General features: G+C 41.2%; 1 protein-coding gene across 4 annotated transcripts; it reads left to right on the forward strand.

Moving 5' to 3' along the window:
- The first annotated feature begins 4,626 nt into the window (after window positions 1-4,626).
- On the forward strand, window positions 4,627-9,814 carry LOC135573924 (uncharacterized). Of its 4 annotated transcripts, XM_065024131.1 has the most exons (12): window positions 4,627-4,694; window positions 4,870-4,891; window positions 5,322-5,399; window positions 5,693-5,791; window positions 5,881-5,959; window positions 6,115-6,179; window positions 6,371-6,410; window positions 6,508-6,598; window positions 6,684-6,726; window positions 6,900-6,935; window positions 8,657-8,724; window positions 9,574-9,814. In XM_065024131.1, exons 4-12 carry the CDS (start codon window positions 5,696-5,698, stop codon window positions 9,725-9,727), a joined length of 672 nt encoding a protein of 223 aa, XP_064880203.1. In that variant the 5' UTR covers window positions 4,627-4,694; window positions 4,870-4,891; window positions 5,322-5,399; window positions 5,693-5,695; the 3' UTR covers window positions 9,728-9,814. The 4 variants fall into 4 exon arrangements, with proteins under 4 accessions (XP_064880203.1, XP_064880201.1, XP_064880200.1 ...); XM_065024129.1 differs by lacking the exon at window positions 4,627-4,694 and having other exon boundaries at window positions 4,720-4,891; window positions 6,121-6,179; XM_065024128.1 differs by lacking the exon at window positions 4,627-4,694 and having other exon boundaries at window positions 4,722-4,891.
- The last annotated feature ends 517 nt before the right edge of the window (window positions 9,815-10,331 follow it).

Genomic DNA, 10,331 nt, shown 5'->3' on the forward strand with positions numbered 1-10,331 from the left:
CTATTCCCTGATGTTTTTTTAAAATTAGGCTAGTGTTATGATTCTCTTATGGTTTTGAATATGAGTAAATTACGAAATAATAAAGTGTTTTAGGCCCTAAGCTCTGCCTTTATTTGTTATTTTTGTAATGAGAACCTTCAGCTGCTGGCTAAAGAATTGTTATAATTAGGCCTATGATACAATAGTTGGTGCGTCAGCTTGTCAATCAAGAGCCTAACATTCCTTGACGATCGGTTTAATTTGATAATCTGTGTCAACACAGTTTGAGATCATTTTGACCCGTAGGCCTTCCATCCATTTCAATGCGGATATGCGCTTTGCTGAAAGAAAAAAACCTCGCAACAGTAACTAAGGGGTGCGGCTTGATAATGTCTATATTATGACGTCACAAAGCATGCATTTAAAAAATAGAGTCTTGTTTATTTTGGTTCAGTCATCGATATGGATGTGTATCAAGAAGGGTGTACCGGAGTTTGGTGCTCCTTGGCCCGCCATGACGATGCCCGAACAAGGAGTGATTGGCCAATTTACCATTTTCTTCGCGTTTTTTCTTTGAGGACTAAAGGATGTAGGCCTGAGTACAAAACTAGACAAGGACATTTCCTGAACATAATGTGTGCCTGATTGTATTGAAGTAGGCTAATAATGGTAGAAGTGTGAAGGAATTGTGGCTGGTGTAGTCTATGGAGCTTAATGCAAATATGAAATGGCTTTAGTTGAAAGAGTAGTTAAATAGCAGTGGTGGAAAAAAAGTACCCAATTGTCCTACATACAAGTTAAGATACCTTAATAGAAAATCAAGTAAAAGTGAAAGTCACCCAGTAAAATACTACTTAAAGAAAAGTCTAAAGGTATTTGGTTTTAAATATACTGTAATGAAACGGCAGGGAGCAGGTCTTCGAGCCCGAGGTCCGGCGCGCTATCGACTGTGCCGCAAAAGCATGCTCGAGCGGCAGAATCGATTTCCGCGCTTATAAACCCAGGGTCGTTACACTACTCCCCTCCTTTCAAAGACCGCGTCCTCGCGCTAGCTTGCGACTCTAGGTCTTACATGAACGCGCTCACCGGCCAAGCACACGCACTGTCGTGTATGCAAGGTCCGATCACTTCTGACACCAATGTAATGAAACAGGCAGCGAGCAGGTCTCGAACCCTCGACCTTCGAGCCCGCGGTCCGGCGCGCTATCGACTGTGCCGCAAAAGCATGTTCGAGCGGCAGGGTCGATTTCTGCTGAAAACCCAGGGTCGTTACACTACTGAAGTATCAAAAGTAAATGTAGCCTATAAATAATTTCAAATTCCATGTATTAACAAAACCAGAAGGCACAATGTTCTTGTTGTTTTTAATTTACGGATAGCCAGGAGCACACTCCAACACTTTTTTTTACAAACAAAGTGTGTGTGTTTTGTGAGTCCGCCATCAGAGGCAGTAAGGATGACCAGGGCTGTTCTCTTGATAAGTGCGTGAATTGGACAATTTTCCTGTCCTGCTAAGCATTCAAAATGTAACAAGTACTTTTGGGTGTCAGGAAGATGTATGAAATGAAAAAGTACATTATTTAGGGCTTCCCCATTGGCACAGCTATTTAAGCATCACTACAGCCTGGGGTTCGATACCAGGCTGTGTCATTATGACCGTGACCGGGAGTCCCATAAGGTGATTCACAATTAGTGCAGGTTAGTGCAGGGTTTTGGGGAGGCTTTACTTGGCACATCTCTATCTAGCCTGCAGGCTGACCTCTGTTGTCAGTTGAACATGTTGGTGCAGCTAAAAAGTAAAAGTAGTACTTGAGTATTTTTGGGTGGGATTTGTACTTTATTAAGGTACTTTACACCACTGGTAAATAGTACCCACAGAGATCCTTTATGGTAATCTACCTTTCTACCTCATTGACAGTCCATTCCATCTGATGTGAATTCCATAATAAATGGTAATGCGACATTTGTTTGTTTGTTTGTCCAGTTGCTCTTCTCTCTAGAACAGGGGTGTCAAAGTCAAATGGACGGAGGGCCAAATAAAAAAATCAGCTACAAGACGAGGGCCGGACTGTTCGAATGTTCATTGAAAAATTTTTAAATGACGCATATAGTCTAGTGAACCTAATTGAACCTACTGAAAACCTAACAAATATATTACAATATGATCAGATAAATAAAGCAATATTTTCTTATGGCTCTGTCAGTAATCTTTAATTTTCAACAGACACAAAAGACAAATTTCCTTTATATAAATATCCCCATAACATGAACATTAAATGAAAGAAACCGTATTCAAGGCACCATCAGTAGACTATATTTTCTATTTTAGCAAAAGTGGGCTAAATTTACTTCAAAGAAAAACAATAATAGCAATTTTCTATCATCCACTCAACTGAAATATTTTTAAAATATAATTGGATTGAAATACAAAAAATAAAGTGCAAAAATCTATTAATCAAAAAACAACACTTTGTTTAAGGAGAAGTAACATGCAGTGAAAACAAATATTAAATTTTAACTTTTAAACTTGAACTGAGTAAAAACTCTAAATATGTGATTGCACAGTAATGTTCACTTGTTTGAGGTTGAGGGTGATACTTGGTGGTGTCCCATCTTTTCCACAAGTTCATCAATGTTCGACTAAGGCTCTGAGCTGAAAAATCCTCAGAATGAGTGGAGGTGTTCAGCAGTAAGTCGACTTCTGTGTGATGTTTTGTTCAGGTTCATCAAAGAAAACAGTTGTTCACACAGGTATGTGCTGCCAAACATAGACAACGTTTGAGCAGCCTGGATGCGCAGCTGGGGCATTGTGCCGGGAGGAACGCGGGCGAACTCCGCAGCACCCACTGCCGCATATTTTGCCCTCAGTGCATCATTGCATTGGAGGTCAATCAACTCCATTTGGAGGTTTGGTGGTGAGCTTTCCACGTCAACAGCAAATGGGTTACCGAGCAGTTCCAACCTGCTTTTTGTAAGCAAAGTCAGCAAATCGGCGTCGAAAGTCAGCAAGCATACCTATTTTATCAGCCAACTGTGTGCCAACGCACTGGTAGAAAGCTCTTTCATGGTCTGGCAGCTGGGAAAGTGGCTCAAATTTTCTTTCCGATTTCGTCTCCCACAGAGTCAGTTTGGTTTTAAATGCCTTCACTGTACTGTACATATCAGAGATGACACGATCCCGACCCTGCAGCTGCAAGTTTATTGCATTCAGATGACTCGTAATGTCACACAGAAAAGCCATTTCACACAGAAACATTTCGTCTCGGAGTTGTGTTGTGTCTTTCCCTTTGCTGTCCAAGAACAGACAAATCTCCTCACGAAGCTCGAAACATCTTTGAAGCACCTTTCCCTGGCTTAGCCATCGCACCTCTGTGTGATAAGGCAAATCACCATGCTCCGTTTCTAACTCCGTCAGAAATGCCTTGAACTGGCGGTGATTCAAACCTTTGGCTCTGATAAAGTTAACTGTGCGCGTGATGATGCTCATTACATGCTCCATTTTCAAGGCTTTACCGCACAACGCTTCCTGGTGTATGATACAATGATAAGCTGTCAGCTCACCTGTCGCGTTTTCCTCTTTGCATCTTTTCCCGTATCTTAGCCACCAGTCCGCTCCTGTGTCCACACATCGCAGGTGCTCCGTCGGTTGTCAAACCCACGAGTTTTTCCCAAGGCAGCTCCATCTCATTTACACATCTTGACACCTCTTCATACAAATCATGCCCGTATTGTGCCATGCATAGGACGTAAAGCCAAAAACTCCTCTGTCACGCTTAGGTTGGAGTCCACTCCGCGGATGAAAATTGACAACTGGGCAATGTCAGAAATGTCGGTGCTCTCATCCACAGCCAAGGAATATGCAATAAAATCTTTTCCCTTTTTCACAAGCTGCTCTTTTAGATTGATGGACAACTGGTCTACTCTCTCGGCAATGGTGTTTCTGCTCAGACTCACATTTAAAAGAGTTGCCTTTTTTCTGGGCAAACTTCGTCACAAACTTTAATCATGCAGTTTTTGATGAAATCCCCTCTCCGTAAATGGCCGGGCTGATTTAGCGATCTCTTCTGCCAAAATAAAACTGGCCTTGACAGCAGCCTGGCCTTGTGATTTGGCTTTTTTGAACAGAGCCTGTCGAGATTTGAGGCCTCGTTTTAATTCCTCTGCCTTTTGTAGCCTTTGTTCCATGTCCATATTCTTGTTTTTGTCCGCGTGTTTCGTTTCATAATGTCGTCTCAGATTATACTCTTTCAGTACCGCCACACTTTCTCCACACAGAAGACACACAGGTTTTCCAGCTACCTCGTGAACATATACTCCGACTCCCACCTTGTTTGAAACCCCGGTTCTCAGTATCCACCTTCCGTTTTGCCATTTTTGATGGGTATCTGAAAGTTAATTTTACTGTGATGCTGACGACTGATGTGCCAATAAATATTGAAATGAAGCAGCCTACTGCTCGGTGCGTCACCTTTGCATTGTGGGAAATGTAGTATTGGTGCGTGTAAAAGATCTGGTGCCGGCTTGCTGACAATAATAAATCAAGATCATCCCAGGGGCCGTAAAAAACATTCTTTGTGTGGCCAGTTGACTCTGACATATGTGCTCTAGAAGATGAATGGTTTGGAGCTACCCATCCTGGAGTGGGATGGGAGCTCACTCTCCCTGCTGCCCTGAATGTTCTTGGTGTGATATTACTACGGAGGACCGTCCTTGCGGTAAACTTTTTGTATTATTACCATGTTACAACAATTTTCATACACTTCAATTTCCTATGGAAATGAAAGGAATTGAGGGAAAGGCTCATTTTGCAGTTTGATTGATCTTCTAATGATGTATGATGTAGTCCATGTTTGAACATTGTTCTCATTGCCTTGTCTCTGTTTCTCATAGATCAAAAGCAGGATACGTCTATGTGAGTTTTCCTACCTTTCATTAAGTAGCTCAGATGAGGAGAAGAAAGCTTTTGTACTTACATTTTATACAGTAGATTTAGCTCCTTAGTCATGCCTGAACCAAGACTAATTTCATATTCCCATCTGTATCTCCAGTGACTGAGACACAGCTAAACGTGAAACTCGACCAGCTATCGAAAAATAAATGTGACATAATGATTCAATTGTCTGAAATGGAGATACTGGTACGTTTCAGAAGCTAAGTCAGACCTGAGACATTCTGGACTTGAATAACATACTTTTCCATGATTATTGTAACTTATGTTCTAAATCTGGTTGGTTTTAGTTGAAGGACTATGACTCGCAGGTGCAAAGGTCGGGGCATACCTGCAGTAACATGTACTTTTCCATGATCATTGTAACTTATGTTCTAAATCTGGTTGGCTTTAGTTGAAGGACTATGACGCGCCAGTGAAAAGGTTGCGGGCATGCCTGCAGTCCTCTCAGGAGGATAGTCAGGAGCTGGAGGTAAGCAGTCAGAAAACTATTATTCCTCAACCCCTTTAACTAGTTTCCCTGCCCTCTACAGTGTATGACCAATGTGTAATCAGGTCTAATGGACTGACATTGACTAATGTTTAGTTTCTGGAAATGTATGGAGTTGTATAGGTGCAAAGTCAAATAACTACCGGTCGACCGGTGAAAATGTATTTGAACTATTAACTCACGGTCAAAGTATAGTCCATTCATTAATTTGTTTAATTGTCATGGTCAGACGTTTATCACACAGTTAACATTGAGCCCATCTCTTTTATCCCAAGGATATGAAGAAACAATGGGACATCAGAGCTGGAGAAATGGAGGCATTTCATCTCCAGCTCCAGGAGCGTGTTGAACGCATACAGAAACTGAAAGCTGTTGTAAGTCCATTACTGCTCCATCAAACTCACTGGTTTGGTATGATGATAAAGAGCTATCTTAATGGGGTTTATGTTATGGCTCCCAACAGTGGGGACCGATGGAACCACTTAAAGAGCATCACGGTGGGGATGCCAGGATCCCTAGTGCCACCAACACCCAATCTACCGGTGAGTAAATCACACAGTTTGATCTGCGTGTAGAAAGTTTGCAAACTGTTTATCGACCTACTAAGCTTACTTGTCAGGATTGTTCGAGGTTAGAACCATGCAGGGTTATCTACAACTAAATGTGCATTCATCTGTTGATCAAATAATCACCTTAGTTACAGATATCAAGAGTGAGGAAAACATTGAGATCGAGGTCACTGTGATGAAGGATGCAACCTTAGTAAGTTAATGTATAGTCTTGTGTAAGCTAGGAGACATTTGGTTAAGTTACTGAAATAAGTAGATGAAAAGAATGGGTGTGATTACAGAAAGGACCCTCTTTTCAGTTTACCCCAAAACTGTAAATACTATAATATTTTACAATGGATCAGTTGTTTGCTCTAGCAGTTAAAAATGCAGAATCTTCTACAGATCAAAACCACACTGGAGGAGGTGAACAGGGGTCTTCGAGGTAGGCTATGTTACAAACACACAACATATGTCCCACCAGCCAGAATCACTTTATTCTGTATTGATATGTTCTTTACTTTACATGTACTTTGCAACAGACAAAAATTGTCAGCTTGAAGAGAAGAATGCCGCTCTACATCAAAAACTCCACAGCAGTGAGAAGATGTATAGACAGACTCTAAACGAGCTGTAAGTGGATTTTGATATTAGTTTGATCATATTAGGATTTGTTCTCATTCACATGACATGTACATTGGTGTTTGTCTTTTCACAGGACCAAAGCCCTGATTCAAGGCAAACATGAGGAAAAGCAACATGTAAGTAAGCCTAAGACAGCCTGCCAAATACTGATCCATAACCGCTCAATAGTAAGCTAAACTACGAAGTACTTAAACCAAACCATAAGCCCCAGTATCAACACTCGTATTGGGCCACATGTGATAGGATGTCTTTGCACACATTTCTAATGCAATTTTTGTTTTCTCTTCAGATTGACACGCTACAAGAGAAAATCCAGACCATATCTGTAAGTAGAACATTCACTTTAAAGTTAGCTACTGTAGTTGCACTAAGGTGTTATTAGCTACGTTTTGCTAGTTACTCTGTGTCTTGCTGTACACTAAGATATACAGTGTTGCTTGAATGTATGTAAACCCTACAGGGCTGGTCATTATCTTGCTATAAAATAAACATATAAAATCCTTATCTAAACTCCAATCCGTAAGAAAAACATTCCAAGTAAGTGACAGAAACCAAAAAATTATGATATATTTTCATTGTTTTTTTAACAAAAGAGGTTTATTTAACAGAAACTCAGATTTGATGTGTGCAAAATACATGAACTCCTTCAGTCAATCGTTTGTGGCACCTCCATTAGCAGTGATAGTAAACGTCTCCTATATCCAGTAATCAGTTTCTGACATCTGTTTTGAGAGATTTTTGCCCACTCCTCCTTACAGAACTCAGCCAATTGAGTGAGGTTTGAGGGGTGTCTGGCATGAACTTCCTGCTTCAGGTCCTGCCACAGCATCTCGATTGGAAGGGGGTCAGGACTTTGACTTGGCCAATCCAAAACACAAATATTCTTTCTCATGATGGTAGATTTGGTTGAATGCTTTGGGTCATTGTCTTGTTGGAAGCCACATTTTCGACCCAGCTTCAGCTCCTTGACTGATGACCTGGCGTTCTGTTCAAGAATCTCCTGGTATACCTCAGAATCCATGGTTCTCTTAATGATGTGGAGTCATCCGGATCCAGAGGAGGAAAAGCAGCCCCAGATCTTGACATTCCCAGCACCATGCTTGACTGTTGGGATAAGGTTATTTTGGTGGTGGGCAGTGTTGGGTTTTTGCCAAACATAGCGGTGATGATTGTGACCAAAAAGGTCAATTTTTTGATTAAGTGATCCAGAGAATGAATGGACTTCCAGAAACACTCAGGTTTGTACAGGTGGTCTCTGGCAAGTTTAAGATGGGCAGTTTGGTTATTTTTTGACAGCGGAGGCTTCTTCCTAGCAACAGTGGATTCACTGTTCTTATTATTGAAGCTTGCACAGTTACCGGAGATGCAGCAAGGGAGGTCTGCAAATCTCTAGATGTTATGTTTGGGTTTGCTTTTACCTGATTTATTATTGTTCTTGTGACTCTTGGGGATATTTTGGAAGGGCGTCCACTTCTAGGCCGACTTGCTGTCATGTTAAATGCTCTCCATTTGTAAATGCCTCACAGTGGACTGAGCTCAAATCCTTTAAAGAGGATTTTATAGCCTTCTCCCAGACTGATGTGCTCTCACTACCCTCGTCCTGATGTCCTCTGAGATCTCCTTTCCTCTTGGCATGGTGTGCTTTGCATTCACCTGGATGGGTAACACCAAACTGACCAGGTTTCTTATCTCTATTATCATAGTCCCGCCCAAAAGCTGTCCTAACGATCTCTCCTTTTATTGGTTCATTTGGTACCCAATTATGTACCCACCTTATTCGACATACTTACTGATTTAACCAATGCAACTTGGGGTTCAATTATTTTTGCACCTGCAATAATTCCTTTAAAAACAAAACATTCTACTACACGCATGATTTCTTCTTCACCAACATATGGTATTGGTAAATATTAACCTGTTATGTCAGATAAAAATACTGATTCTGATTCAATTAAGATTTTAATGTAAAAAACTACAATATATCTGTAATTGCACAAGGGGATCACATACTTTCAAGTAGTACTGTAATTTGTTTATTGTCTTTAGCGGAGAGCCTCTGCTGCTGAGCATGCTCTGGCCATGGAGAAGAATGAGGCAGCGCTACTCCGCCAGAGGTGAGTCCAACAGTCAATGAATTCTATTGAAATATATTACTGTCGGAGGCATGTCGAGTGCTAAAACTCGACTGGACCATGCCACGGTTTCGTCGGGTTCTAGTCACTACTCGGCGTCTGTCCGTGTTCTTCCTCTCAGTCTTCATCCACCTACCTCTCTCCCTAGCCTCTACTTCCTACTACAGCAGGAGTGTCTCCTTTAAAAAACGAGAAAAAAAAACATTATTGATGAGTGTACATCTGAATTGTATCCTATAGAAGGGAATTTAATTCCATCCTTAACCCTAAAACGTCATTTACATTCTATGGCACTAAATGCTACAACCACAACCCCTTATTGTGGTCAGTTGAGTGCTTATGCCACGCTCACGTGCTCGTCGGAACTTCCTACTTTCTAGGAAATACGACTGTTTCATTCATGTGCTTTTTGGTTGGAATAATTATCCAACCAATACGATTTTAGCTAGCTTGATAAACTAGTTGACGTTGCTCATAATTCGTTAGCTAGCATCCTTAACATTGACAATATGGCCAAACTATCTACATTAATAAATGGCAAATGTCGCCTAATTATCCATTTTAACAGGGTTGTAGTTGTCAAAAACGTATTCGCTGTCATCTTTTGGTTGAAACGGTAAAAGGTCAGTGGTTTTACGTCACAACTCGGCAACAGCTTTTCTCAGTTTCCCACTTGTAATTCTGATTTGGAGGGTCGTTCAAGGGAAACTTCCTAGTTTGAATTTAGAATTTTCGACAACTATTATAGCACGTGAACGTGGCATTAGTCAAGATCTACCCTGTTAGGGACAATTTGGGCAGTCCTCTCTAAGAACTGTGATTTCTTTCTAGGATTTTTCAACTAACCTCAAAGAAGCTGAAAATAGGAAAACCTGGGTTCCTGATCAAGACCATCCCCAAGCCCCCAAAAACAACCAAGACCAACAAACCCTTCTTGAAAACCTGCAAAGTTCTGAAAGCCTTCAAAGCACTAATGAAGTTATGAAGGCAATGCATACAATTGTACATTTGGTGCAATTATTCTCAGGACACGGGGTGAAGCAGAGTACAATAAATAAATCCAGATGCCTTATTCCATCAAACAATTGCAAGAAGTCTTCTTTAAAATCAAACAAGCTAAATTGGACACGTGTTTTATGTCATTTATATGGTAGGTCTCATTAGATATCATCCAACTCTTTAAAAATGCCTTTGTATGCAGATTTCTGCTCTGTTGCCATTAGGTAAGATACAACTCCATGGTGCTTACCTGCCAAGACCACCATGGAAGCCACATATCCCATCAATTACCAAAGCCAAATGGTAGGCCTATGATAAAGTCTATTGTCTAGGTCTCCAGGGCTATTTTGGAGACGGGAAACCCCAACATGAAGGTCCTCACTTTGCAACCCAGACTCTCTTTAGGGACCTGAGCTGTCCAAGAAACCTAGACATCTTAACAGCTGTAGATGGTTCACTTTTGCACTGAAGCACGAAAATGACGAGTGGACGAATAGATGTCCATTGGATAGCCGTGATCATATTGGCATCATGTTTTCACAAGGACATAGGTCATGGGGCGGCAGGGTAGCCTAGTGGTAAGAGCGTTG

The sequence above is a fragment of the Oncorhynchus nerka genome, linkage group LG11, assembly GCF_034236695.1.
Source record: "Oncorhynchus nerka isolate Pitt River linkage group LG11, Oner_Uvic_2.0, whole genome shotgun sequence".
Classification (NCBI taxonomy): domain Eukaryota; kingdom Metazoa; phylum Chordata; class Actinopteri; order Salmoniformes; family Salmonidae; genus Oncorhynchus; species Oncorhynchus nerka.

Excerpts from the sequence above, each read along its gene's own strand:
- LOC135573924 (XM_065024128.1), top strand. The coding sequence starts at position 4,826 with ATGTTTGAACATTGTTCTCATTGCCTTGTCTCTGTTTCTCATAGATCA. Across the intron at positions 4,892-5,321 it reads CAAAAGCAGGATACGTCTAT|TTGAAGGACTATGACGCGCC; the intron begins GTGAGTTTTCCT and ends GGTTGGCTTTAG. Across the intron at positions 5,960-6,114 it reads CACCAACACCCAATCTACCG|TTACAGATATCAAGAGTGAG; the intron begins GTGAGTAAATCA and ends TAATCACCTTAG.